This window comes from Petromyzon marinus, chromosome 25 (assembly GCF_048934315.1).
Source record: "Petromyzon marinus isolate PM22_M1 ecotype Great Lakes invasive population chromosome 25, UKy_Petmar_22M1.pri1.0, whole genome shotgun sequence".
Classification (NCBI taxonomy): domain Eukaryota; kingdom Metazoa; phylum Chordata; class Hyperoartia; order Petromyzontiformes; family Petromyzontidae; genus Petromyzon; species Petromyzon marinus.
The window spans coordinates 2,787,984-2,800,539 of NC_133691.1; the positions used below are offsets into that span (position 1 = coordinate 2,787,984).

The following is a 12,556-nucleotide window of genomic DNA, read 5'->3' on the forward strand; positions in this document are numbered from 1 at the left end:
GTCATTGCGGTGCCGTTTTATTTTTTTGGGGGGGGTGAAAACGGACTTACAGAAGCATTCGAGGGTCAAGCGCTCGGCATTTTTGTACATTCCCCCACCCTCCACCCACCCCCACGAGAACGACTCCTCCCGTTTAAACAATGGCTCAAAAAAGTGGTGGGGGATGGAGGGAACTGGCTTTCAAAAAACACGTGGTAATGCGTCGATAGCTCGACCCTAGTTGCACTCATAAGGAGCGCCTATGATTTGGAGCGTCTCGGTAAAGGCACAACCTCCCCCCACCCAAGTATTTTTCAGACTCTACGAAATCTGGCTGTCCAAAGTCATTGCCCCATTATATATCAATCACTCTATAGGCATCCCCACCCAGCAGGAGTACGCACAGGACAGGCTGGCACCCCCCCCCCTCCCCCCACCTTAGTGTACCCAGATAACAAGTTAAATATCAAGATAAATGTTACCACTGTACACACATTGCATAATTTGGTTAAATAATGCGACTGCGTAGATATTAAAAAGGTACAAAAGTTACACAAGGAATCTTTTCAAAAATTTGCACTGTGCATAATAACTGCGATATTGTCTCAGGTTGTGAAACACGAGCAGCGCTCTGCACAGGCCCGGTGGCGTCACGGTCCACGTGCCCTGCGCTGGGGCCTCTTCGAATTCGGTTGCTGAAAGAAAAAACAGGCTCCCAAGCGCGCGTGTGGTGCGAACCGTCAGGACGCGCTGAGAGTTTGTTTACCCCCCCCCTCCCACCCAAGCACGTGGGAGCGCCACGAACATCGTGCCAATCACCACAGTACAACCACCCAAAAAAAAAACGCGTCATGTAGCTCCAGCACAACTTCAACAAAAGCGCATCTCGGGTGGAAAAACTGCGTGTATCAGATCACGAAATCACACACGTGCGGCGACCGCCTTTGAATATTTCGGGCAGCAGTCCTGCGGTGGAGCAGCGCTGATTCGGCGAGACGCCGATGACGGGGCTGCTGCTGGGGACCTCGTGGCAGGGTGCCGGCGGCATCACCCCCCCTGCGATCTCCTTGTCCGCGCTCCACCCGAGCCTCCAGCCGTGCCGGGAAAGGGTGAAGCAGCACAGGGCCGCGAGCGCGCCGCCGATAGCGGTGATGATGAACACCGGGATCACGACGGGCATGGGAAGACCTGCAACCACGCGCGCACGATTACAAAATTATTCAGCGATTACGCAACTCTGAACGACGGATGAGTAGAACGAGTTTAAAGCACGTAGAGGGGCTTTAGCGACCAATATTATTACTAAAGGTTTTTGGGTTGGATTGTGCAAGTACGAGTGTTATAACCCTCCACCATCCGACAGCCAGTAAGGTTTGTCACGTAAACGCGCCAATTAGTTACTACAACCCACCGGTATATGTTGGACTGTAAAATCCACAACATTTACAATTGTAATACGACGTTTCACTGGTAATTAACATCTAGCTTCGGGCGATTTGCCAGATAGAGTAACTCAATGGCCTGGAATCTTCGCTCCACCCAGTCCAAAACACTGCTCTGATATTCACTGTCCATAACTTTGCGACTCGCAGATGGCAGCGAGGTGGGAGAGTTATTCTCCACTCAATGATTTTGTGAGCTCCCAGTTTCAGACAACCTCTCAAAGTACAGTTGGTCCAATTATGTTCTTACCCTTCTTGGACTTAACTCTAGAATATTTTTGTTTTACAGAATTGATAAACACATCTGTTAATAACTCCGTGGCATAGCCATCGAGTGAGCAGGCACTGCAAACTGCACCGTGGCCCGCTGGCAGGATGGGGCCCAATTGGTTGGGATTCGTGGCAGTGCCATGTGAGACAGGCAATGTCGCCATTGGTCAAGGCTGGTGGCACATTGCTGCGATGCGGAGGGGGAGAGGATAGCGGTTAGGCTAATGTCAAAAACACGGGACCGCAATGGACACTCGACTTGTGGCGTTGATGCTGCAAGGGGTTAGCACATGCGACTTGCCATCCGAGAGTGCAAGCACGAGATCGCTCGTGTGCCGTGTTCAAGTGCGTGTACAATCCCACCTTACGAGACCACACACCGATTAGCACGGTTGGCTACTTACTGCGCAAAACAAGTTCACACTAGCCAGCGAGTAGGCCAAGATATCCTTGAGGGGGTGGGGCTCTCGAGGTCTTGTGTGGACGCCCTTCCAAGCAGCAGGGGCACGAGGAAGTAATTGGAGGGCTGCACCTTTAACGTTGAGCGCGACGCCGCAAATGTTGGCGGTGCACACGGATACACGGACAGCGTTGCGAAGTCCGCTGGTGGGGTCAGGAGGTCACCGTTTATGGAGGTGCGCAGCAAGTCCTCAGTCTCGTCGTCCACGATTTTCATGGGTCCAATGGACAGCACGCCCTCGTAGAGGTCAGTCTTCGAGTGTCGCTTGACCCTGCCACCTTGACATCCCTGCGCCGTTTAAGACAAATATCGCTCCTCCTTTGATCACAACAATAAACACATCCATAGAGCTGTAGACCATCCAATGAAGATTATGTTAACGGGTCCTAGGCCTCCCCTAGGTCAACTGCCTCAAATGAGTACCTGTGTGCAGTGTGTAAACATCGCCACTGGGGAGACAAAGGTGGCCGGGGGTGGTGCTGACCACCCACTCCCCTCGTGTGCCGCGACGGCCTTCATATAGGTTGTCTAAGAGCACTTTGCCCAACATTCTGTCGAGGCTATGCAGGAGATCTTTGTCTTACTAGCAGATCTGCATGGCGTGGGCACTCGCCTAGCAGCGGTGGATTTAACAGAACGGTTGCACGAATGCTCAGGTGCCCGAATAAATTAATTCGAGATGGAGCCCGGCTTACCGGGACGCACGCCATGCGGTTGCTGGTGTAGCAGACGCGCACGGCACAATGCATGTAGATGTACGAGTACTCCATGCCGATGAACTTGAACATTTGGAAGCTGAAATCCACGGAGGTGTCATTCCCGTTGCCTCGGTGGAAGTAGGCCGTTTGGTCCGCGAGACACCTGCACGCACGGTGATTCGTTGGTACGGAGGGGGGGGGGGGGGGGTGAAATGGCACACGGTTGGGACCCCTTTGAGCAATCTCCACTGCTGGATGAGGGCCCTTCTCACACCGATTTTAGGCCATACTTCAGTCTGCTGGTTTAGCGCAGGGGGTGAAGGCAGCGAGCACAGCCATACGAGACACACAATGGATTTGGCGACACGGCCTTCTGCTCGTGATATTAGGCTGCTAGAAGTGTCCAACATAGGCCACTTCGGCGAGCTATTATTTGTGGCCAGGTGGCTTGTGAAAAAACAATGCTCTACTAGAACTCAGTAGGGGCATTACCTGGTAAAATAAAACTCTTGCTTTAGTTTAATAACGACAAAAGGCACCCAACCGCCACCAGAGGCCAAGACAGGCCCCCCCCCCCCCTCACCCATCGTTTATAATCTTGTGACTGAGGTGGTCCGACTCGTTGTTGCTCGGAGTCGACCAGCAGTTGACCGCGAGGAGGCCGAAGTAGCCGCTGACGTTGACGGGGTTGTGGTCGCGAGACATGGCGAGGTGGACGCGCACGTAGACGCGCTGGAACGCAGTCAGCACGGGCGAGCCCACCAGCTGCTGGTCCGCCGTGAAGCTGTCGGACTTGTAGAGCGCCATGAGGACCTGGAGCACGCCCTGCATCTCCGGGATGGCGAACGTCCTGGGGCGGACGGGAAAGCGAGCGGCAAAAGCGTTCCAAACCTTTGTAGCGACATAGAATTAGCCATGTAGCAGCATAGCATTGGCTGCTGGCGGGGAAGGGGATCTACAGCTTGCAGCAGCCCTGACTGCAGCAGGCCACGTGATACACCAGAGGGGATTATCCGGGGAAAGGTTCGAGAAGAGGCACGCAGGGGAAGCCCGGGAACCCGCTAGGAGGTTCTAGAGAGGGCAAGGCAACGCTGGGAGCATAAAAGGGGACCCTGAGCGAGAGCTCGGGGCTGTCGTTTGGAGTGGGATCCCCGTCGTGCTATTGAGATAAAAAAAAGTTATTCCAAAGGCCTAGCGTCTCCAGTTAAGTCACTACACCGTTTAAAAAGGTCTGTTTAATTTTAGAGACTATTTATTTAGCTCCTTTATGCCAAGGCATATTACAGCAATTATAAAAAACAGTGTACAAATGACGGTGGTTGAGATGGTGTGGGGTTTGTGTTATGGTGATGGTCAAGGAGTAGCAGGAGGGGCTAGGGGAGAAGAGAATGGGTTATAAAAGTGGAGAATGGGAGCAGGCAAGTGGATATTGTTTCATGTGCAGTAGTGGGAGAATGGGGGAATAACCCAGTCATCCAAATCAGCTCAAGCTTCCTGTAAAAATGGGTTTTTTCTGGTTAAAGGTGAAATAATTCACGGACCTGTGTGCCCCCCCCCCAACCCTCTCGAAATCTTCCCTCCCCCCCCCACGGTAAGTAGGTGTGCCAGTCCATGCAACTTCATTCTGCTTGTTCATTCCCTCTCCACACGCTCTTCCATCCCCTCTCGCATGCCCGAACATCTTGACCCAGTCATACCTTCTCCCTCTCCTTTCTGCTCATGTAAGCACACGAGTGAACTTTTCGCACCATACATAGCTAGCCGTGATAAATCGGCGGTGCAGACGAAGGATGAAACTAGTTTAACACGTAGGCCAAGCGAACAATGTTAAAATCAACCGATGCTGGATGTAATTGCCAGCAAAACATCGTCCTCAAATTGTAAATGTTGTGGATTTGCTGTCCAACATACCGGTGGGCTGTACTAGCAACGAATTGGCATGTTCGGTTTACGTGACAAACCTTTCTCATTGGCTGTCGGGTTTAACGACAATTATATTTACGCGATAGAATCCAAAAACCTTATGGACAAACTAAACAAATTACATCTTTTAATGAAATTAATTTTAAATCTAGATTTTAAAACTCTGTATGCTCCAGTGACCTCTGACTGCAAGTCAAGTGAGCTGCTATACCGTGGCAGCAGCGTCATCCAGAGACTTCCTTTGGTTCTCGATTCTCAGGCATCGAACCAAACACCGTTCCAATAGGCTGGCACGACGACCGTACACGGGGGGGAAAGAGATCCACAACTCACAAGAGCCGGCTCTCCATCGGGATGTCCGCTTGGGTGCGCTCCTCGCGCGGATACACGCACGAAAACTTGATCACGAAGTAGGTCCTCTCGATGACCGCCGTCCGATTTCCCACCACGACCTGGTAGTGGAGGATCAGATGGGTGGCGTTGGACTGCGGAAGACAAGCAACACACACACACACACACGAGTCAGTGCCAGCGATAACATTGTCAATTTAACTTTTACTTAATTTATGCACCACGTGTACACCCATTGGCCATTTTTATTTCACTCGTACCATTTGTGAATTCTGTAAAGCACCTTGGTCACAATGAGATAAAGACAGACAAGGATCCCCATATAGCCTTTAGACCGTTGGGTCAAGTGGCCGGCACAGTACGTAACGTGGTGGGTGCCCAGCACCACACCACCTTCATCTCATTTAGGTGCTGATATTTGACCACACACACCACTCGGTGGTAAATTTGAGGCAGAGTCGACCTAGGGGAGGCCGACACCCACCTCCGTTTCAGCTCCACAGTTGCGGCGGCCGTGCGTCTCCGACATGCTGTAATAGCCCCTGGCCGACGATTGGACCTCACGGAGGGTCCCCACACAAGAGCTGTTCTGGCCCTCGTCGGTCAAGCCACCCAGCACCACGGACGTGGCCGGGACGTTGTGCTGCTCCAGGAACTCCTGCCGGAGCATCGCGTTCACCTTGGTCGCACCACAGACCACGTCCAGGAAGCTATCTGCAACGGTGAGAGATGGAGGCGGGGGGGGGGGGGGAACAATATAGGCAGAGATGCCCCCCCATACAGCCTTGACTGTTGGGGCAAAAAATGGAAGCACGCGCACCTATGAAGACCGGCACGACACGCGACGGGGTGGGTGGCCAACACCACGCCCGGCCGCCTGTCTCCCCAGTGGCGATGTTCACACATCGCACCAGGTACTCTCATGAGGCCGAGTCGACCTCGTGGAGGCCCGGGACCGAGTCAAATAATCGTCACTGGTGTTGGCCGCAAGCAGGAAGCAAACTCGGGTGGCGGTGTTGGTAGCGCAGCGCGCTAACAGCCACACTACCGCTACCAACTCGGGACACCACACACGTAGTAGTTAGACCTCGGATGGCCAGCAACAACACTTACCACCACACGCACGGGTTACTACGCTCAGGTTTTTGCGCAGGGCGTCACGGTGGCATGATGATAACTCGGGAAACGTAATAATCCGGAAACGTTCGAGCAATGATCACCAACGAGCAACTCCATTTTTAGCGTTGACCTTGCATCTCAAGATACAATTCGCAGTGTCGCCACCACACGGACTGCGAGGTTGGCGGCACTCACTTGAACAGTCCTTGTCCATGAACCCGTCGGGACACTGGCAGGCATAAGAGCCGTTATTCTCCTGCTTGCAGAGGCCTCCGTTTTTGCAGGACGGGTTGCACAGTAGGGCCACCTCGCTGTTGCCTGCAGTGGGAAAGACGACGGTGGTCTCTCTTGCACAACAAGACCACAAAACAAAAGATCCCCTGCACAGCCAGGACAACTTGTTGGGGCACGTGCCCGTTAGAGAGTAGGCCTATGAAGAGCGCCACAGCACACGAGGGAGGTGGGTGGCCCGCATCATGCCCGGCCGCCTTCGTTTCCCCGGTGGCGATATTCACACCGCATTCAGGTCGAGTCAACCTAGGGGAGGCCCAGGACCGAGCCGGATTATCGTAATGGGTGTTGGCTATGAGCGGGAATCGAACTCCGGTTTGACGAGTTCAATTGTGCAACGCCCCAACCGCTACACTACCGCTCCCCCAGCCCGTGAAGCCTCAAGCATTACAACCACGCAACCCGCGTGCAGTCTTATGCCAGGGGGGTGAGGGCCAAACTGCCCGATCCTAAGAAGGGTATTATTAAAACGTCTCGTATTTTACACACACCACTACAACTTGCATTATAGAGTGCCTTGACGCAATGGGAGTAACTGGCCAAGCGGGATTTTCCCATGCCACAGTTGCAATAGCAGAGGTTCGGAAGAGAATCTATTAGAGCCACCGAATGAATGCCAAAGACCAACACTATTTATTTAAAATTGCGCCAACGTAAAACAATTCTCACCTGTTAAATGTAATTCTTTCGCCACCAACTTACTAAAATGCCGTAGAATATAAAACAAGCTTTTATTTAATAGGAATACGAGATTGTGAAATTATTTAAATTGACAACCGTCTAATTCTCCCCATTGCAGAGCATCGGGTCGGCTTCCTCTTAAACTTTAAATAACATTTGAAAAGTTCGAAACAATCGAGGGAGTGTTAGAATTCCAAACACGCGGGGCGCACGAACCGAGCCCAGTTACGCTTGCGTTGTGGATTTCTAAATTTAGAAATCTGCGGGAGTGACCAGAGTGCTCGCGCCTGGCTCCGCTGCCAGGGACGAGTACGGGGGGGGGGGGGGTCACTCCAGCTTCCTCAGATTTCTTTTCCTATCCGGTTTGTTTGAAATAAGTGTTTCCAAATTTATTGGAACGACACTGGAACTGCAAGCCGCGGTCTATACGAAAAAAAGTGCGTTATTTTTTTCTAATGAATCAACCAAAAGGGTATCATCGACAGCAGAGATGCCTTTATACGAGTGGATTGCCTAATGGCTGTCTAGATTAAAAAAAGTACGTATAAAGACGCTGCAGAAAGTAAAAACCACCGCCGAAAACGTGCCCCCCTTGTAAATAAACTTAGAAAATGCGGGTCACACCTATATGACAAGATGCACTCCAGACATTTGTCTGTAAACACATTGGGAGGAAAAGGTGTATTTATAAGCACGAGAATATGGTAATATTTTTATTTGTACGAGTAGACTACAGAGCAGGGGGGTTGCCAACCAAAAGATATTTTTGTTCAGAATGCACGCGATGAAAACGAGACTGTGGTCCTGAATAAAGCGGTCACGAAGCAGCAGTCCTTAAAAAGCCGCAGGGTGCCAACCCGTTGCTCCAAGGAGGGAGGCTCTAGAAAGATTGCCACACACTTGCGGTCTTCCTACCTTCCTGTGCCCCAACTTCAGATACCAGCAGCACCGCAACCAACACCGACAGGAACGCAGGAGCCATCAGGGCAATCTAAAAACGAAGAAAATCACTCGTGAACATACAAACATAGCCACCCCCCCACCGCCCGCCCCTGTATAGCCTCAACTGTTGGGACAAGCGCTGTGAGCGAACGCCTATGAAGGCCGGCACGCGAGTAGCCAGCGCACCAGCCGACTCATTTGGAGGCAGAGTCGACCTCGTGGTGGACCTGAACCGGTTCAGAGAATGGCCACCTGGTGTTGGCAGAGCGGCAAATCGAACTCGGGTTTGCCGGGTTCGCAGTGCGCTACCCGTGACCACAACACGACGTGCAAAACCTCGCAGAGACCACACCTCGTTATGCACCATACAATAACCCCTTCATGAACGGATGTTTACTCATCGCTCCACTGTTGGATGAAGGCCTTCCCATGCCGTCATCTCGCACGGTTTGCCAGTGCACACCGTGAATATTGTGGAACAATCCACAAAGAAACCTTCCAACGAGCTCATGTCATTGCTCTATCTCCACGATAGACGTAAGGATGCGTTCCATTCCATAAGTTGTTCATGGCTATGTTCCTTAGCAGCATCATAGCGGGGAGTCCCACACCGTATAACAGCGTTCCTTCTCGAAGCACACATGGAGTTTAAGGTTTTCCTTGTCATTAAAATCGAAGTTTAGCGACTTGTATTTGTTATAAAGTAAATCCAAGGCGATATTTGATGTAGTCATGTTTAATAAATGCGAAGCGCTCCGCCCATTTGTAGCGCTCCAAACTACATTTTTCACGCTCAATATAACTCCAGTACAAATGAAAATGTATAGACCCTTCGTCGATCTACTGCTGGATGAGTGCTATTACGGTAATCTCAAGAGGTTTTTGGAACACGAATCACGGCTGGTTAAATGAGAAAGTCGGTAGTGGAGTGGGCCTATGACCAATTCAAAACCACAAACATCTCTCAAATCAGCCTTGTATCCCAACAGCAAACCGCCAGTTCAGCAGAAGTGCATCGTGTCCCAACGGTCTCAGATATCACTCGACACTCATGTTAGCTGTGACCAATTAGCACATTACAATTCGAGCAGACTTTCTTTCCATGGTATTATGGGCAATTTTTTTTCTAAAACAAAGAAATTAAAATTAATATTTGCGCATTGAAACGCGAGTCTAGCCGCAGTGTTAGCCTGGTGTTACAGGAACACTGGCGGCGTTTCCCCCATTCGAGACGCGTATCCGCACACGTGTTGCTCTCGATCCCCAGATAAATCTCCAGGGAAGAAACGCTTTCGGACAACAAAACCGAAAAGTGATCATCGAAAACAACAAAGACCCACGACCGTACGAGTACGGCAGACGCAAACTCCGCGCCCCGATGATATTTTACGAACTTACTTGACAAATCATTCTCCCCGCGGACCGAAATCACTAACGACCACGACGACAGACAACACCAAAAATAAACCCCCACACCACAGCAAAAACCCACAAAACTAAACTCAGTGACCAAAATCACTGTGCGCCAACATCCAGCGATCTTCGTCCGATTTATAGAAATGGTACCGATGACGTCGCCACGGGGAGGGGGGGGGGGGGTGATGCAGGTAAAGGTGAACGAACACATAATTAATTCTGATTGACATACCCAGGTGCGGATCTGGAGAGTCGCGGCAGCTCGCGTGTTAGATTAAGATGTTACATTATTTAAATGAGAGAGGCATTGTTGTACCAGGTGAAGGACGCGTGCCGATTGGAATCATTCTTCCTGAGCAGGGATTTATCAATCAGCGCAAGCCCTTTGTCATTGTATTGTATTGTTGCACCAAATTAATTGCCAATCAAGTCCCATGATGCCTTGTTTGCTTGTCTCCTTCATATACAGGCTGCTTCAACTTGTTTTGAACACTCATATAGGACTATCGTTTTTAATGGGAAAAGAACGGATAATACACTGTAACATGATAACAAATGTAATGTTAATAGCTTAAAAGTCCCCACTTGTTCGCCATCATTGTCAACACGTGGCCTGGAAGTCCGGAGGCAAATTTCTTGTGGCTTTGTTGCAATTTCTCAGAAGTGTTAAACAAAAATTTAAGCACCCTTTATATGTCTCAATTAGGGAACAACATCTGTATATGTTTTTTTTTATTTATTAGAGTATAATGAATTTAAAACACTTACAATTCCAAATCGGCCCAGTGGCTCAGCAGTAGAGGGAGCGAGTTGCGATTTCAAACTCTTATTTCAAGGTTGATTCGGCTCATCATTCCTCACTCTGGGGGGTCTATAAAATTGGTGCCACTTCATGGGGAAGTTAACAGTGGTCAGCCGACGGATCGACTCGCCCCAGCCAGAGTAATGCGGAATTTCCACCACTGCCTCAGGGCTATTATACAGGTGAGCAACGTTCCAACGCTCCTTTGAGCGAGAAATCACATTAACGTTTGGTCAATCAACTGCTGGATTAATTACTTCAGAGCGCAAGGTGAATATGAAGCCTAACTATTGTGCAGTGATTTCGCCGGAGTGTATATACAGCACATTAACTATACGGTATACATATTCAGAAAAAATATATATATTTATTTATACTGCAGGAGGAATCCGATGAGCTATAAAGCTCTTACATCATTAGACCTCCTTTGCCAGTACCAAAATGTAATAATAGGGTTTTTCCCCTTTTTTCTGGCGACAAAACTGAAACCTTTTTACAAGGATTAATGTCTGCTTTAACCACAATACTTGCAGTCAAAATGCAAACACAAAACATACTATGATAATATATGCATTGTCCTTGAAACTGATTGGTCCACACCAAGGGAAGGCTTTCTTTTGAGCCTTCGCACAATTGGTGCTCGACCAGATGACGCCAAAAAGCGTCATCTGGTCGAGCACTCAACGTCTCACAAGGCTTTGACTGAACACTCAACGTCTCACAAGGCCCCGACTGAACACTCAACATCTCACAAGGCTTTGACTGAACACTCAACATCTCACAAGGCTCTGACTGAACACTCAACATCTCACAAGGCCCCGACTGAACACTCAACATCTCACAAGGCATCGACTGAACACTCAACATCTCACAAGGCTTTGACTGAACACTCAACATCTCACAAGGCCCCGACTGACCACTCAACGTCTCACAAGGCCCCGACTGAACACTCAACATCTCACAAGGCTTTGACTGAACACTCAACATCTCACAAGGCCCCGACTGAACACTCAACATCTCACAAGGCCCCGACTGAACACTCAACGTCTCACAAGGCTTTGACTGAACACTCAACATCTCACAAGGCCCCGACTGAACACTCAACATCTCACAAGGCCCCGACTGAACACTCAACATCTCACAAGGCTTTGACTGAACACTCAACATCTCACAAGGCCCCGACTGAACACTCAACGTCTCACAAGGCTTTGACTGAACACTCAACATCTCACAAGGCTTTGACTGAACACTCAACGTCTCACAAGGCTTTGACTGAACACTCAACATCTCACAAGGGTCCGACTGAACACTCAACGTCTCACAAGGCCCCGACTGAACACTCAACATCTCACAAGGCTTTGACTGAACACTCAACATCTCACAAGGCTTTGACTTGAACACTCAACATCTCACAAGGCCCCGACTGAACACTCAACATCTCACAAGGCTTTGACTGAACACTCAACATCTCACAAGGCCCCGACTGAACACTCAACGTCTCACAAGGCTTTGACTGAACACTCAACATCTCACAAGGCTTTGACTGAACACTCAACGTCTCACAAGGCTTTGACTGAACACTCAACATCTCACAAGGGTCCGACTGAACACTCAACGTCTCACAAGGCCCCGACTGAACACTCAACATCTCACAAGGCTTTGACTGAACACTCAACATCTCACAAGGCATCGACTGAACACTCAACATCTCACAAGGCTTTGACTGAACACTCAACATCTCACAAGGCCCCGACTGAACACTCAACATCTCACAAGGCTTTGACTGAACACTCAACGTCTCACAAGGCCCCGACTGAACACTCAACATCTCACAAGGCTTTGACTGAACACTCAACGTCTCACAAGGCCCCGACTGAACACTCAACATCTCACAATCGGATGAGCTATGTGAAGATATTTTTTCCGCCACAGATGCCCATGACTGGTTCCGGAATTGAGTTAACGTTTCGAGTGATACACCGTACTATGTCAATCCGAAAATTATTCGATGATCGATGGCCTCTACTCGTCTATGCTTTTATCAATGAGTCCATAAAAATTGATCTTTCATAACTGATTTATTTCTCATGGAGTAATCAGTTGTAATTCGTTTATATTCATTTATTGTCCAAACGTGGAAGGAGTGGTGTTCTGTGTCGTTTGTTCTGTTCTCTTTATAGAA

At 49.7% G+C, this 12,556-nt stretch overlaps 1 protein-coding gene across 1 annotated transcript; it reads right to left on the reverse strand.

Moving 5' to 3' along the window:
* Positions 1 to 9,695, reverse strand: LOC116945977 (pancreatic secretory granule membrane major glycoprotein GP2-like). Its single transcript, XM_032960712.2, has 9 exons — positions 9,555 to 9,695; positions 8,130 to 8,205; positions 6,438 to 6,560; positions 5,608 to 5,837; positions 5,106 to 5,257; positions 3,433 to 3,699; positions 2,847 to 3,012; positions 2,316 to 2,439; positions 1 to 1,167 (listed from the first exon to the last, which is right to left on the reverse strand). The coding sequence occupies exons 1-9, from the start codon at positions 9,564 to 9,566 to the stop codon at positions 893 to 895; spliced, it is 1,425 nt and encodes a 474-aa protein (XP_032816603.2). The 5' UTR covers positions 9,567 to 9,695; the 3' UTR covers positions 1 to 892.
* Between the last annotated feature and the right edge of the window lie 2,861 nt (positions 9,696 to 12,556).

Excerpts from the sequence above, each read along its gene's own strand:
- LOC116945977 (XM_032960712.2), bottom strand. Across the intron at positions 5,838-6,437 it reads CATGGACAAGGACTGTTCAA|ATAGCTTCCTGGACGTGGTC; the intron begins GTGAGTGCCGCC and ends TCACCGTTGCAG. Across the intron at positions 3,013-3,432 it reads CACAAGATTATAAACGATGG|GTGTCTCGCGGACCAAACGG; the intron begins GTGAGGGGGGGG and ends CCGTGCGTGCAG.